This window comes from Symsagittifera roscoffensis, chromosome 5, assembly GCF_963678635.1.
Source record: "Symsagittifera roscoffensis chromosome 5, txSymRosc1.1, whole genome shotgun sequence".
Lineage (NCBI taxonomy): Eukaryota > Metazoa > Xenacoelomorpha > Acoela > Convolutidae > Symsagittifera > Symsagittifera roscoffensis.
In genome coordinates this window covers 47,404,674-47,421,539 of record NC_087066.1, presented here as the reverse complement: position 1 = coordinate 47,421,539, position 16,866 = coordinate 47,404,674, and the positions used below count along the sequence as shown (strand labels likewise).

Genomic DNA, 16,866 nt, shown 5'->3' with positions numbered 1-16,866 from the left:
GATAAGTTTTGTCTACATTCTAAATAAATATTTTTAAATAAGGTTTGCAGGCTTTTTGAAGTTTTTGAAAGCAAGCAACCGTTAAGTTTGTGTTTTAATTTTAGGCAGGAGTTTGCGTTTAAGTATGTTCAGTTAACTGCTGTAATTTAAAACCTTTTTCAATTATACCACTTAAAATATTTGCAAATTGAAGTCCAGATTCTTAAAAATCTAAGTGCACTCTGAGTTCTTTACCAATCGCTAGTTTCAATCGAAGTGTTACGAAGAGTAAAAACTTATACATTGTAATATCTTGCATTTCAGAAGTTTTGGCGTTTATAAACTCGATGGCAGACGAATATTTGAACTGTTCTTTAAATCTTAGTATGCAAGTTCAGCTATTAGACTGTTTCTCGATTCATCAAGTTCTTTGTGTATTGAAATATTGATTGCATCTGCTGTTTATTTTCTCTTAATCCATTGAGCAAAGGTTTTAATCCAATTTCAAAATGCTCTTCTTTGATTAATTCACTTAAATTTTACTGCAGGAAACAAGATACCGATCGTCTACTTTGTTACGTACGATCAGTTTTGGAATGCCGACTGAACAAGCCGTAGCAAATCCAGCTTCTCAGCGACAGAATAACATTGAAGAAAACAATCGTACTTTCAATTTTCTGGGAATTGCATGCGGCCTTGCATTCTACTTTTTACTGGGAATCGAAGAGACTATTACTTCGCCATATTTTTCTTTGCAAGCGAGTAAAAGAGGTTTAACCACTTTAGAAATTGGTTTATCTTTTTGTATAATGGAAGTGTCAAATTTTGTATTTTCGTTTGTTATTATGTTTACAATACGACCGGGGAAAGAAAAGCTTTATTGTACTTCGGGTGAGCTGAAATTTTCTTTATTAATTTTCTTGACTATAGTTTGTTATTCATGCAAGCTATGACAGGCAGGTCTCTAGAAATATGTACCATGACAGATACTTCCGTAAAGGCAGACACACTAATTAGGTCAGTGTAAGCAATTACACTTTTTTCGCAGGTAATACTCTGTTAGCTAAATTTAGTATAATTGATGCATTTTTTCAATACTTTGTGTCTGCTTATTTTCCTAGTCTCTTTTTTGGGCTATTACTTTTTGTGTCTGCTGATTTCGTAGCTCAAAAGTTTCAGCGGGGGGAATGTTTGACTCATTTTCTTGCATTTTTTCCCAAAAGATTACCACGCCAAATCTGAAATAAAGTTGCTAGTGAAAAGAATAGGTAGCGGAATCTCTTCTGTTTTGTCCTCAGAAAAGGCAATTTTTTTGACTTTTTGGTCATTTTTTGAATTTCCCTTTTTTTCAAAAACTCGCTCCCAAATCGGGGTTTGAGGAATCAATCGAGAAAACAGGTTGCGGCAATTCTCCCTTTCTAAGCGGCTGCACCCCCAATTTAAGTAGAAAAAGCTATAGGTTTTCGGATAAGACAAACTTTTGAACTTCTACAGTTTTTTGAAACTTCTTGACTGTTCTCAAAACTACCCGATGGTTTATATGAAACAATAAGTTTCGGACGTCTTCACTGCATACGCTGGTACGCCATTTTTATTTAGAAAAAAATGCTATCGATTTTGGAAAGGTAAAGTCAACTGTTTATTTAATGGACAGTTTTTTGGAATTTTTTTGGCTTTTTTTCAAAAACTACCCTGCCAAATCCACGATTGAGAATTGATTCAAAGGAAAAGTTCGTGAAACTTTTCGTGCAGAAGCTGCGACTCCCTAGTTTATGTACGAAAATTTAAATGTTTTTAGGAAAAGTCGGTTTTCTGAATATTACAGTTTTTGCGATACTTAAAACTTCGTTTTTCTAAAACTACCCTGCCAAATCTGAGGTTCAATCGAAAAAAAACTGGTTATCGGATCTTCCCTGTATAAGTGGCTCCGCGATTATAGGTTCAAATAGAAAAACAGCCTAAGAGAATTTCCCTGTAGAAGCAGGCACGCCATATTTTTTGCAGAAAAACTAATGACTTAGGAAAAGTAAATTATTAAAACTTCGATCGGTTTTGAAAACGTATTTTCTTTTCTCAAATACTGCTCCGACATTTTTGAAGTTAATGATTCAATTGGAAGAAAATGATGTAAGGATCTCCCCTGCATAAATGGTTGCACGCAATTTTTTGTAGAACAGCAAGTATGGTTTAGGAAAAGTCAATTTTCCTGAATTTTTAATGTTTTTCTTTGGAAGTTTCCCTAATTCTTGAAAAATACTCAGACAAATCTGATAATGAGTTCTCTTTAAAGAACGGAATATAGTTTCTCCCGTACATATACAACTAATACCTTATTTCAGTAGAGATCTCTAAGAGTATGGGTTGAGACCAATTTTTGAAGTTTAAAATATTTTATCTAAATATTTATTACGACAGCCCTTTTTTCCGCTCAACAGGTGTTAACCGGATTTGTTTGCCTAGTTGCCGCCTAGTAATCAAATTTTTTTCAACTTAATTTTTCAGAAAAGAGGCTTTCTTTCTCGTTTTCTATTCATTTTCTTGTAACGCAGTGTTTTTGTTGCATCGCAAGAGTAACAAAGTTTTGAAAGATTCAAAATTAGTTTTTTTTTCCGATTGTGCGTTTGTTTCTAATTCTTTTGTACTAATTGTTTTTCGTCATATATGAGTCGCCCAATTTGTTAGCCTTGGGCTTTCATAAATTTAATTATTTAAGTTGCGCTCATTGGTAAATGATTTCTTACCTATTTTAAGGTTTTCCTGCGTTTCTTCAAACACTTTATTAACTTGCTGTCAAGTTGTGGAAAGCTCTGCTTCGCCTGTGTGCAAGAATTAAGGCAAATTATAAATCTCTGACAGAAGAAGTGAAACCATGGCAAATTACGTGGCTTATGTGTTATCGTTTTGGTATTTGATAGCGGTTGTTATTTTGTGTGGTTTTAGGTATGTTTATACTGGGTGTTAGTTCTTGTGCAACCGCCTCTCTGCAGTGGATCCATGAAAGGTCTACATTCTTCACTGTATCCATTTTTTTGGAAATTTTGGTTGGAGTTGGCAATGCAATGGCATTGGCTACTCTGATTCCTATCATCACATCACTATCTCTTGAAAATGCAGGAACCATTACGTCTCTGGTTGAAGCATTTCTCAGGTAAAATAAAAAAAAAACAGTTCCAAAAAAACGAGTGTTGCAAAATCATTGAATTGTTTCCAAAACTTATTTTAGATAAGGATAAAGAATTTAGATAAAGATAACGAATTGTTATCTTTATCTAAATAAATTCGCTTTGTTGCTATGGCTAAGTCCCGGCTGCGCTTTTTTGCAAATATTCTGTTCGTTTTTTTTTTGTATTTTTATGATTAGCGCTTGCTTGAAATTACTCGAGTTTCAATATTAATTCTGGATGGTTTTTGCAGAAGATCTTGTTTTTTAGGTCTTTTAGTGCTAAAGTGAAGCGTATTCTTTGCTACCTGATGTTTGAAATAGAATAAAGTAACTTTTTTGAGAATTCGTTGTTTTTTCGCCGCTTTATTGTATTTGGCTTCGGTTTAAATTTTGCTGCCCTTGTCGGGGGAACTGCTTTCTACTCATTATCATTCTACCTGCTTTGCGGATTTGTTTTGAGTGATATTTATGGCAGACTTAGAGAAAAGGTTTTTGAGATGGACTGAGTTAAATCAATGCTAAAAATTTCGTTTTACTTTTTGCCAATGTGTTGCTAACTTGAATAACGAATTCCATTAATCACTCTAAAAGCGATTGATTTTTGTCTGAGGCCAAAGAGTTTCACAGTTTCTGTTTTAACATTAGCAAGTTTTTGAGAATTTTTAAGCGAATAATGAATTATGTACTCAGGCAGTTTTGAACATTTGAGAATGAAATGACGCTTAGAAAAGATCAAAAATGAACACGTTTTTTCTAAATTGAATTTGATATTTTTTTATGTGAAATCAATCCACGTTTTAGCTTGGGAGGCCTCGTAGGACCTCCAGCTGGCAGTTTACTCTACAAATACTTCGGAATGTTCTTGCCTCCCTTAGTCGCGGGACTACTCGTTGTTTTCTGTGGCCTAATGTCAACTGTGTTCCTCGCAAACCCACCTCACATGAGCTTCAGCAAGAATACTGCTGCATGCTTAACATCTCGTCAACATCATCGCTCTCAAAATCACGTGGAAACCAAAAAACGCTCACATTTGTCATCGATATCATCAGTGGAATCCGAAGCATCAATAAAATCGGATTCGTCTAATGAAAATCATTGCCAGCTAGAGGAGCCAGCGAGCACGAACAGTTCTAGTTTTGACCCGTGGGCCTACATTAAGTTTATCATCAAACCAAACCTGGTCCTTATCAGCATGTTGGGAATCATTGTCGCTGGTCAGATGGTGTTTTTCGACGTTTGTTTGCCGCTTTATCTAGACAGGGTCTTCAAACTGGACGAGATTCAAATCGGCCTTATGTTTCTCACTTTTTCGTTGTCGAATGTGGGAATGGTTCCGCTGTATGGAGTGGCAATAGACAGGTTAGATACGGCTGGAGTTGACAAGTTATGTCCAAAAACTTATCCATATTTCATGGGTATTTTATTACCCTTGCGATTGAAGCTTGCTTCGTAATAAATTCAAATTTCAAAAATTTAGAGATAACACACCTGCTTAACAAGAAAAACTCGGTACCTGTTTTTTTGCTAACTAGAGATTTTCGGCTTATCGTCCGTCTGTTTCGTTTTGTCGGCTTAGTTCCCGTAGCCCGACTTTTTTGAAACTTCTGAATGCCCTTTCGAAACACCCGTTGAGCCATTTTTTTTTGGTTCAGCGGGTGTTGCTCAAAAATTGTCGGCTTCGTTACCGCTTCGCAAGTTTTGTTGAGATGCAAATCTTTTTTCAATAAGCAAATACTTAACTTTTGTATTTTTAAAAGTGTGCTCACTGTATTTTTTACGTGTTTTTTTTCCAGGGGCTACGGAATGCATATCACACTGCTGACGGCGTTTGGGTTCTCGGTTGTGTTTGGAGTGCTCTACTTGCCGGAAGTATTTCCACAACTCCAGACTATCTGGTTTATATCGGTATCATTCGTCATGGCCGGGTGCTTTTCAGCTGGCGCTTTTGTGCCCTCATATCTCATATATGAAAAAATAGCCCAGTACTACAGCTTCGAAAATCTCAAGCAGACAAAGCTTATGGTCGCAACATGGTGCAACAATCTGTTCGCAATCGGTGCTTTCGCGGGATCAACTGTGCTAGCAGGGCCTGTTTTTGAGAACTTCGGATTCAATTACAGCTGTTTAGTTATCTCAGTGACGACGCTGGTATTCCTCATTGGATCGATATTTGTAGCTTTCAAAATGAACATGATGACGAAGATGTATTATGTCGAAGATGATGATGAAGATAGTGCCAATGCGTCTTCAGTAGAAGCTGCGAATGAAGCTGAAGCTGTTGATTTAATACAGAAAGAGAGGCTGTCAACCACTAAAGTTGATTTCTCTCTTGACTGTCAGTCCAATATGTCATCAAAGTCCTCTCCAGGCGATAATGATGCGCTCTTAGAAGATCAGTTCTATTCACTCACGCCTGTGGCTGTTTAGTTTAATGTTTGTTTTGGAATATTTTGAATCTATTTATACATGATTGTTTCACTTGCGATATTAAGTGTATTGCAAGCAGATACTAGAATTTTTTTCCTAGAATTACTAGAACAACGTTGCTCACTGGATACACGCATGATCCTCCTCGGCGGACCGGACTTGCCAACTAACAGACATAGTTTAAGTAGATTTGCATTTCAAATGCCCCTCGATTTACACAAGCGAAGCGTTGTGTATTATTACGGAAAATTTTTTTTTAAATCCTAAGTCGCAAATAAAAGTGCTCATTTGGTGGCCTATTTGGTAAATTTCGATTTAATCACATTTACACTTGCGAAGCAAAGTGTATTAGTACGAACTTTCTTTTTTTCCAAACTAATTCGCAAATTATTTTTGGTGGAACTTTTGCATTGGTATGCTGCGGTAGCAGTATAATATCGTATGAGCTTTGACATTTAATTAGTTAAAAGTTAACACAGCTAATTCATTTTTAATTCATCAAATGAACTGGGAAAAGTCATTTTTTTCAAACACCAGTATAATGATAAAAAAGCTCGGTTTCAGAAATTTATACATGATTTGGCTGGCTTAATGCTTTCCAACTTATTACATGCAAAATTGTGTCTTTTTGTATTTGATGCTACTTTTGCTGCATCAAATTGGCAATTTATTAGCTTATGTAGCTGCGTTATTGGTGGCTAGTTCTTGGGGATTTTAAGCATCCGTGGCTGAGTGGTTAGTGCGTGAGACTCAACTTTGCTAGGTGGCAGTTTCAAATCCGACACCAAGCCGAAGTTTTACTAATTCGAGCCTTATTTCTATTTTTTTTCTTATTTCAATTGATAGAGCTGCTTTTTTAATCGTGTTCTCGCAATGTTTGCGAAGCGCAGCTTCGCCTCTGTATTAAGCATATTTAGGCATAATCAATTTAATGGCACATGTAAAAAAAAAATTTTTTCAATTTTTGCACTTATCGCAGAAATTTCAATTTTTCTCAGAAACTACTAAAACGATTTTCACAAAAAAAATGGTACCAATGGAAAAACCGTCTCTTGTGCCTGCATATTTTGCTAGTCTCTTTTCATTTAACCTCTTTTTTATAGCTTTCGGAAGTTTTCAGTAAGGGGATTTTTGGCCTATTTGTTTTGAATTTTTTTTTTCATTTTCTCAAAGACTTAATGAACCTATCTGAGATGAAGGTTTCAATCAAAAAAACTATGGGAATCTCCCCTTCTTACGCGGGTTCTTACTAAATTCGGTAAAAAAAACCATATGACCTCAAACAAGCCCATTTTTTCTACATATTTGTTAATTTTTAACACTTTTTGACTTTTCTCAAAAACTACCCTGCCACATCGGAGATTAAGGGTTTAACCGAAAGAAGGAAATCTGTTTTGCGATTCTTACCTGACCAAACAGCTATGTCTTGCGTTCTGAGAAAAAAGTTATGGCCTTAGAAAATGTCCAGTTTTTGAAATTTTGCCCGTTTTTGGAAAGATATATTTTTTCAAAAACAAACCTGCTGATTCTTAGTTTGATAGTTCATTAAAGTTAACATGGTGCTTAGATTTTTCCTGCGTTATCTGTTTTACGCTGTTTTTTTTGTAGAAAAGCTGATATGGACTTGGAAAAAATTCCTTTTCAAATGTTTACCGTTTTTTAAGCTATTTCGTCACTATTCTCGATAAAATTCAATCTAAAAATTAAAATGCGGAAGCAGAGTGTATTCCCATGCTTTAGTAGAGAAAAGTTTATGGGTTTAAGAAAAGTAAAATTTTTGAATTTTTGGTGGATTTTTGGAATTTTTTTCACTTTTTTTTCACTAACTCCCAGCCAAATCTGAGACAAAGACTTCAATTAAAAGAGTGAGTAATTTTTTTCTCCTTTGAATAAGCAGTTAATCCCCTACTCAAGCAGAGAAACACTAGGTTTTAGCGGAAAACCCACTTTTTTGAATATTGAAATTTACGCATTTCCGTAACGGTACAATATATGATCAAAAATATTCGAACAGGTTGATCGAGCATTAGTTGGGCCACTAGTTTACTTCCAAGCGACAATGGCGCAAATTGGAGGATCTGAGACTCCTAATGAACAGGTCGGTTATTCAAATCCGGAATATTTAATTAGTTTAATTTTTTCGATCGAATTTTTGCTGCATAACATTGGCAGTTTGATATAAAGTGTAGCTGCTGTATTGGTAGCAAGTGATAGTAAAATTACAAGCAGTCGTAGCGCAGATGTGAGAACATGATACTCTTAGTCTAAAGGTTTTTTCAAAGTCTTTTTCAAATCTTTTTCTTATTTCACTTTGCTTTGCCTGTTTAGAGCTCTTCTGCATTTTCCCAGCTGGTTTTTTCGAAGGGCATCTTCGCCTGTGTCGAAATTTGATTTTTATTTTAGTTCTAGATTTGTAAACTCTGATTCTGTACAAGCACCTATTCGAATAGTGTCTGCTGAGTTACAGCTTAGTAATTTTATCCATAATTTTTCCCGTTGGACTTTGTATTTTTTGTCATTCCTCAAAATGAGTTTCATCCGAGCCCTAAGCGATATGTCTCATTCGGTTTTTGTCTCATTTACTGGCGGTTAGTTTTTCATACTATGTTTGTTATATCGCAAGTAGCGCGAAGTTGCGGTTCGTCTCTGTATTTAATTTTGCAGTATTTTTCTCGATCAGATAAAATTCAAATTAATTGTAAACGATGTTTTATGTCAGGGGATTCTGAATAACGAAAAATTCAATCGAAAAGGCCTTTTGATGAGATCAATTGCGCAGCCTTCTGCCTGTAATGACCAGTTGAGCTACTATGTCCCCCTAAGCAAACTCGGTAAAACGCTACAAAAAACGTCATCGAAAGCAAGCAGATGGTTGTTGTGTTCATAGAACGCAGTGCATTGACCGGCTGAAGGGTATTTCTTGTTTGGGCAACCCCTGCCTCGACGAAAGCAAGTTTCCATGGTTGGTGCTATAAATTTGTACGTGAATACGGCAAACTGTTCTCAGCATTACGTTAATTATTCTAAACAGCTTTTTTTTATTTGAGGCAGAAAAAATAGAGGGGCAATAGAGGGAAGATTGCTCAATTGATCCCTTTGCTGGTTGCTGGAAAACATCAATATCATTCAAAGGATTAGAGCCGTTATGATTGCTTGGTATTGAATATGTATTCCCAGGGTAGTTTTTTATTCAGATCGATTTTATAAAAATTGATTTCATATGGAATCGATCCGAAAATCTTGGGACTGCCAAGCAACTTTGCTTGCACTAGACTAAAGTAAGGCTTTGCTGGCTGGAATAATAGTTTGTTTCAATACGGGAATTATTTATTCGTGGCAAATTATCCGCACTCATAATCGATCCAAACTGAATTGAGGCAAGCTAATTGGTCTTATTAATTCCATAAACGACCCTAGTTTTAACACTTTGATCAGCCTAAAGTTTGTTTTTTGTCAATATTTCATATACCAGAAACTATTCGAGACTAATTGATGGTAAGTCAGAACATTCAGTCGGAGCAGTCTGTTATACTTATGCTTAATACTTAGTATGAAGCATTTCTGACGCAAATGCTTTTCGGGTGTCATAGTTTCACTCTTGATAGTTAGGTTGTTTTCAGAGAATGTTTTAGAATTTATGTACCAAAGAAATGAGGAAAATTTACCAAATGTCTTAGAAACTTTCGTCGGCTTGTGAAAGTTAAGAACGTTAAATTTTTTTTTTAATTGAATTTTCACTGGAAGGAAATGCTAAAGGATGATCACCAATCATTACGCGGTCAAACTGTGCATTTAGTGAATTGTAAGCGGATTCGGCAACAAGGACGCTCCCTTTGTTCTTCTTTTGTTCTTTAATTTTCTTTGAACATACAGACACAAAATTGTGCGCCTATCCAGTGCACAGTTTGGCCTCGTAATGACAGAACATCTGAGCTAAATTCAATTCGCACACTGGACCAGAACTTCTGCTGTCGGTCATTCATCTGCATCTGACTCTGGCTTGGGCGTTTGCAACTTTAGTTCTGATGGGAAATATAGTCACCGGCGCTCTTCGCATAGGAATGATTCTTTGCTGTTATCCTGACCTGGTTGTGTGCTTTGTCGTATTTTGTTTGCAACCAACGTCTTGTAAACAAAAATCCTTGTCTAAGATGAAATAATTTACTTTTTCGGATGAGTTTCGGAGGGAGTCAGATAAGCACATGCTCGGGATAAGGCTCCGTTCTGGTCAAAAGAATTCATCGATTCCCATCTGACTCTAGCTCTGTTCGATTTTAGGGCTTTTACTCTCAATAGGAGTCTGTTGAATATCGGATGATTTAGAACAACTCGGATTAATAGGGAACTGATGTCCTCCTTTATGGGCGCCAAAATGTGCGCTTAATCGCCGAAAAGCCAATCATATCTTACACTTGTTGTTATACTCTAATTTACAATTAAAGGCAGCTATCTCACGGGCCATAATTATAAGTCTCATTTTTTGTTCTATAAACGTGGTCATTGTTAGGTCATTTCACAGACCAATGTTTTGCTGGGTCTGTTTGCCTAGAATGGACTTCTATCGAGACATACGAAGAGTTTGGTAGACTGCTTTCTTCATTATTTGAAATTTTTTTGCTACCACTATTTTGTTATGTCGAGTTGTATCGCTAGTAATGAAAGCTCCACTACGCCTCTGTATGTAAATTGATATTCGTTTGATTAGTCATTGTATTCGCGAAAGCAATTGTACTTGTTATTATTTTTTTCGTCAAGTTTGAAGTTAGAAACCCAAAAGGTTACCCTAGGGTTTACCTGTCAGGATTACCCTAGGGTTTGCAACTCGGGCCTTCAAATATGAGTACCCAAATTTTTTAAGTTTACGTGATACAAAGATTCTTGTGATTTTTTCTAAATTTTTCATAAATCTTACATGTAAAAAATTCCACAAAAAATTGAAATCGTCAATCCTGTAGTTGGGTGCTGTAATGATTCTCTCAGGGGTTGAAAACCTTGCCTCATTATCTGACTGCTCAAATTCTTTTAGTTTGCGAGATATGACGTTTTTTTATGATTTTGTTCTCAAAATTATTCTAAGAACTTTTATATAAAAACTGAAATTCTCAACTCTATGGTGTGTGTTGCTCTCAGGTTAATTCTAGGCGTTGCAGATTGTGCATTCAAATATTATTGCTCAAATTTCTTTTAGTTTCCGAGATTTGACGTCTTTTTAAGATTTAAAAAAATCAAAAAAGTTATGTTAAAGTTTGACAAAAGTTGAAATTCTCAACACTGAAATTGGGCGCTATCAGGGCAATCTCGGGGGCTTTAAATCTTTCCTCAAAATATGACTGCTCAAATCCTTTTAGTTTCCGAGATTTGACGTTTTTATATGATTTTCTCAAAAAAGTTTTTTCAAAAAACATTTTTCAATGAAATTATTTTCAAATTTGACAAAATTTGAATACATTAACCCAGTATTTGCATGCTGCCAGGGTACTCTCAGCGGTTTTTTTTGCCTCAAGTATGACTGCTCAGATCCTTTTACTTTCCAAGATATGACGTTTTTTTTTAAAAAAAAAGTTCAAGTTTTTCTTATAACTTGATAGCCTCAACTCTATATTGTCAGGTTCTGTCAGGTTTTTCTCAAGCATTGCAAGTCTTCCATCCAAATGTGACTAATGAAATCATTTTGGTTTCCAAGATGCGACGTTTTTTCAATAACTCTTATAAAATCTTCAAAAAACTTGGTTTGAAAGGGAAATCTTCACATCCCAACCCTATAATGGGTTTATCTCATGGTAATTTCAGAGGTTGTAAATCTTGCCTTCAAGTTTTGATTGCCTATTTAATCTTTGTTTACGAGATATGTCTTTTTTTAATGATTTTTCAAAGTTTTTCAAAAACCTAATCTTAAAAAAAATTTAATGTTTGAAATTCTCAAAATTAGAATAGGGTGCTCTCGAGGGACTCTCAGGAAGTTTTTATATGGACTCCGAAGATAACTGCTCAAAGCATTTTTTTTCTCCTGGATTTGAATTATGATTCGTTTTTCATGATTTTTCAAGTTTAAAATTGTCGACGCATTGATGGGGTGAAGTCAGGTTACTACCAGCAGTTGCAAATTTGCCCTACACCCCAGTTTTTTTGCTCGAATTGTTCAAGTTGTTGAAATTTTTCTTTCGTTTCCTAAAGAAAATAACAGTTAAACTAAGAAAAAAGTCTTCTAAAAAGCAAAAAAGAACTAATTTTAACAAGAGTCTCATTCATGAATTCAGTGATTTTGCCATTGAAATTGTTAAAAATGGTGAATTTAGTTGTATGCTGTCAGCCTTCTGAAACACATTAGTTGAAACTTAATAGTTTCAGAGATTTGACCTTTTTAGTTTAAAAATATTTCAGTTGAAATTTTTTTTCGTAAAATTTTTCAAATGAAAAGCATTGTTGGATGCGCCCGTCTCTTTTTACGGTTGAATTCCTTTCGTTGTTTGTTTTCTTATATTTTATATAGAAGCAGTTTTATCGTCCAATAATCTTTTTGAAGCACCGGAGGTGCGTTACACGCTAGTTGTCAGTTAATTCCACTCGATTTTAAGTTGTTAAACTCGGGAACTAGACTTTTTCCCCTCAAGCATCTTCTCATTAAAATTTTAATTGCTTTTTTCACTTGCTTCATTTTTGAATTTTTTCAACTTTCTTCTTAGTTCGTCCCCTTTTGGCCTAGCGGTAACATGTTTGTCTTTATATTTCAAGGTCTGAAGTTCGAGTCCCAGCCGAACCTTGTTTTTTCAGTATGCTTGAGATGATTTTTCCGGTAAAAATTGACCTGTCGGACTTTCGTTTGTCTGCTCAATTTTTATTATCTTAGTTGCCACATCACGGTTTTTTGCTGTAAGCAATTTTCATTACAGGATCAATTGTTATTCATTATAGTTTCAGGGGTAATTGGAAACTTTTTACAAAATCAATTTTTTTTCGGCTCAACTGCAACTGATGTCTGCTCAAAGATTGTCGGCTGTGATTGCGATTCATAAGTTTTTTTCCATTTTTATTTACACAAGCAAAGCTTGTGTTATAGTATGATTTCTCTTTTTTTTCAACCTAAGTCGCAAAGATTGTTGCGACGCAAATAATGTTGAGACAGAATGTGTTCATTTCGATCAATAACCAACTATTAAGTACAGCCAATGCTACGGATATTAACAGAGACTGTTAGATTACAAATAGCTTTTTAGCTACAAGGTATCATGGATCTGTAGCGTAGAGGTAGGGAAGGAGTCCAACAACTAAATAAGAGGGTTCGAAACTGGGCATGTTCGGATGTTTTTAATTAGCTTTTTCGTATACTAGCTAAAATGCGTCCGCTCTATATTTTGAGGCTTATTATTTGGTAAATTTTTTTTTCTTTCAAATTGACTGGTACTGCTAATGCGTCATAAGTGGCTTGCGTCACTTAGCAAGTATTGAGACTCATAATTTGCGTGCGTCACTCAAGATTTTTTGTAGACTCAAAGTTTCACTCATTCAGTGTTTCCCAGTAGCGTTATCGGTCATATTTTTGCGAGTATGCGAAGTGCAACTTCGCCTGTGTGTTTTTTATTGAAATGTTTTGCTGGGTCTGTTTGCCTAGAATGGACTTCTATCGAGACATACGAAGAGTTTGGTAGACTGCTTTCTTCATTATTTGAAATTTTTTTGCTACCACTATTTTGTTATGTCGAGTTGTATCGCAAGTAATGAAAGCTCCACTTCGCCTCTGTATGTAAATTGATATTCGTTTGATTAGTCATTGTATTCGCGAAAGCAATTGTACTTGTTATTATTTTTTTCGTCAAGTTTGAAGTTAGAAACCCAAAAGGTTACCCTAGGGTTTACCTGTCAGGGTTACCCTAGGGTTTGCAACTCGGGCCTTCAAATATGAGTACCCAAATTTTTTAAGTTTACGTGATACAAAGATTCTTGTGATTTTTTCTAAATTTTTCATAAATCTTACATGTAAAAAATTCCACAAAAAATTGAAATCGTCAATCCTGTAGTTGGGTGCTGTAATGATTCTGTCAGGGGTTGAAAACCTTGCCTCATTATCTGACTGCTCAAATTCTTTTAGTTAGCGAGATATGACGTTTATGATTTTTTTCAAAAATTTTCTAAGATTTTGTATATGGTGTGAGTTGCTCTCAGGGTAATTCTAGGCGTTGCAGATTGTGCATCTAAATATTATTGCTCAAATCCTTTCCGAGGTTGGTAGACTTTGCTTTTTTTCATTATTTGAAGAGTTTTCGCTACTTCTGTTTTGTTATGTTGTATCGCAAGTAATGAAAGCTCCGCTTCGCCTGTGTATGTAAATTGATATTCGTTTGATTAGTCATTGTATTCGCAAGAGCAATTGTACTTGTTATTGGTGAGCTAGAATTTATTTACCGCAAACAACTTTCTCACGCGAGAGCAATTGTACTGGTTATTGGGGATCTAGAATTTTTTTTTCCGTGAACAACTTTCTTACGTTTTTTGGACCTGAAAAAATTTGACCGCTCCTTAAAGTCCTTGGGCGATCTCTGCGCAATGGGTCATTGTCATCTCACATCATGTTGTGTAAATATTTTTTGATCGAATATTTACACAAGCGTAGCGCAGTGTCCTTTTACGGACTCTATTTTTTTCCAACTTAAGTCGCAAATACAATGCTCATTTCTGTGATGGCACTTGCAGCACTATCTGGTAAAATTTTGCTGCATAGTTTTATATATTTGTTTTTTTTAGTGGCTGGTTCATGTTAGATAGAAATACCCGTAAAAATTTATGTGATTTGGTTTGTAACGAATTATCGAGATGCTTTGGAAAAGTTGCACTTTTCTCGAGAACTACTCAACCGTTTTTTAAAAAAGGTTCCTGTGGAAATACCGACTGCTCTCGTGTGCCTGAAGGGTTTCTACTTTTCTTCTTTTTCTTGTAAACTACCCTGCCAAATCTGAGAATCAATAGAAAAACTGGTGTGAGGCATCCTCCCTGCACCAAAGGCTGCGCCTTAGTTTGTAGAAAAAAATGTTATGGCAATAGAAATAGTCCCATTTGGAAATTTTAACAATTTTGCTGTCTTTTCTCAAAAACTACCCGAACAAATCTGAGGCTAAATGTTTGATCCAAATAACAGGTTTTGGGAATTTTCCGTGTCCAAGCGGTGTCTCCCTATTTTTCAAGAAAACATTTTAACGCCTTAAAAGATGTAGTTTTTGAAATTTTGCCTGTTTTCTAGAAACTTATCGACTTTCCTCAAAAACTCATCCGAGGTTGAGGGTTGAATGCTAAAAGAAGGTGGTGGGCACTTTTTCTGTATCAGCGGCGAGGTTCTAATGTTCTAATGTAGAAAATTAAATTATTATCATTTTTTATTTCGACCGTGTTTCGGAGGCATTTGTCGAAAACATCCCTGCGAAATCTGAGATAAAATGTTCAATCGAAAAGAAGGTGCTAGTATTTTTCTCAAATGTGAGGCTAAATGTTTGATCCAAATAACAGGTTTTGGGAATTTTCTGTGTCCAAGCGGTGTCTCCCTATTTTTTAAGAAAAAATTTTAGCGCCTTAAACGATGTAGTTTTTGAAATTTTGCCTGTTTTCTAGAAACTTATGGACTTTCCTCAAAAACTCATCCGAGGTTGAGGGTTGAATGCTAAAAGAAGGTGGTGGGCACTTTTTCTGTATCAGCGGCTAGGTTCTAATGTAGAAAATTAATTATTATCATTTTTTATTTCGACCGTGTTTCGGAGGCATTTGTCGAAAACATCCCTGCGAAATCTGAGATAAAATGTTCAATCGAAAAGAAGGTGCTAGTATTTTTCTCTGCGTTGAGGCTAAGACTTACTTTTGCAGAAAAGCAATGTTAGATTTAGAAACAGTCCATGTTTTGAAATGTGAGTTTTTTGGAAACTTTGTATTTCTCGGGCTAAGGGCTCAGTCGAAAGAATAAGCTCTAGTGGTATCCCCTGTACAAGGAAATTTTTCCGATTGTGACAAGGAACCCACTATGGACTTAAGAAATATCTGACCATTTTTCGAACTTTCTGATTTTTTTTTGTGTGGGTTCTGAAGTTAAGAAATCCATCGGACGGAGATGTTTTTACCTTTCCTGATAGGAATCAGCTCTGGGCTTGGCAGTTCTGACTTATTTTGAAAACTACGGTGTATTTTTTGCATCAGTATATTTGAAAAGATTATCTACCGCATGCCTCCAGCTGTAGCTGGCCCCTTGTGCTTAACTTTTGTTGAGCGATCATGGTGCACATGCTAGGACGTGTGACTCTTAATCTCGAGACCTGGGTTAGATTCCAGCATATATCCTATTTTTAGCTAGTTTTTTCAATTTTTTTTTGTGTTGACCCTTTTAGAGCTTTCAAAGCTTGTTTGCCGTTTTCTCGCTTTTGTTGGCGAATTCGCAGCTTCGCCTCAGTCAAAAATCTGGCTAACATATAAAATGAGTCAATAATGCAAAGGTAGAAGATAAATATGTCATAAACCATTTGCCCTAATTTGGTCGATCACCGTCGAAACATACCAAGCACTGTTGTCCCACGGAACTTTTATGAAAATAACTTAAATTAAACTTTTCTAACATTTGGAGCAAATTGGAAGTAAATATGTTAATTGAAAGTCGAAAAATACTCGAGTTCGGCCGAGACAGTCAAAACGTATTTCACTTGGGCGAACTAAGTCGCACACTTTTTGATCGAGATGGTCAAAGCATATCTGACTTTGGGACGGGTTGAGCATCGTCAAGCACTTTTTTGGTCGAGAAAGTCGATACGTACGCAAAATTGGTCGATTCGGTCGAAACAGATGGAGCATTTCGGCCAATTCTCTGGACATTGGAATAATATGTAAAGCAAGTGATTGTTTTTGTCGTTGTTAAATTGAAGTCATCATAGATTCTACGTTTTCCTTAGTTCTGAATTAAAACAGTGCGAAATCTAATTCTGAATAGCGAAATCGTTTTTGAATGCCTACTAAATCTCATGTGAGTAACTGTTTCAGGTTTTATGCAATGCACAAGGAGATTGTGTGTTAAAGTCCTGTTTTCGTCTGGAAGTCTGAGCTCCCTTCGATTACGAAGTCTCGTTAGTATCTATAGGAAGCTCTCAAGTGATGATGGTTTCCAGATTCCACTGAGTGAGTCTCTATTTTTTTGACATTGCCGGCCACTTAAAGCGGAAAGTTTTGTTTATTGCGGAGGTCAGGACAGGACATTATTTTTTTTCGTTAACAGGATTCGTTTGAAAAAAAAAAACTTTTCTTTGTCCAGACATTAAGTATTTTTTAACGCCGTG

General features: G+C 35.7%; 1 protein-coding gene across 1 annotated transcript; it reads left to right on the top strand.

Annotated features, from left to right (window-relative positions):
• The first annotated feature begins 307 nt into the window (after positions 1-307).
• Positions 308-5,795, top strand: LOC134846128 (MFS-type transporter SLC18B1-like). The gene is made up of 4 exons (XM_063863350.1): positions 308-870; positions 2,920-3,127; positions 3,944-4,501; positions 4,936-5,795. Exons 1-4 carry the CDS (start codon positions 576-578, stop codon positions 5,567-5,569), a joined length of 1,695 nt encoding a protein of 564 aa, XP_063719420.1. The 5' UTR covers positions 308-575; the 3' UTR covers positions 5,570-5,795.
• Positions 5,796-16,866: the final 11,071 nt, after the last annotated feature.

What these genes read in the sequence shown, in the direction of transcription:
- LOC134846128 (XM_063863350.1), top strand. Translation starts at nt 576, where the DNA reads ATGCCGACTGAACAAGCCGTAGCAAATCCAGCTTCTCAGCGACAGAAT. An exon ending in CTGGTTGAAGCATTTCTCAG is followed by an intron (nt 3,128 to 3,943) that starts GTAAAATAAAAA and finishes TCCACGTTTTAG; the next exon opens with CTTGGGAGGCCTCGTAGGAC. An exon ending in TATGGAGTGGCAATAGACAG is followed by an intron (nt 4,502 to 4,935) that starts GTTAGATACGGC and finishes TTTTTTTTCCAG; the next exon opens with GGGCTACGGAATGCATATCA.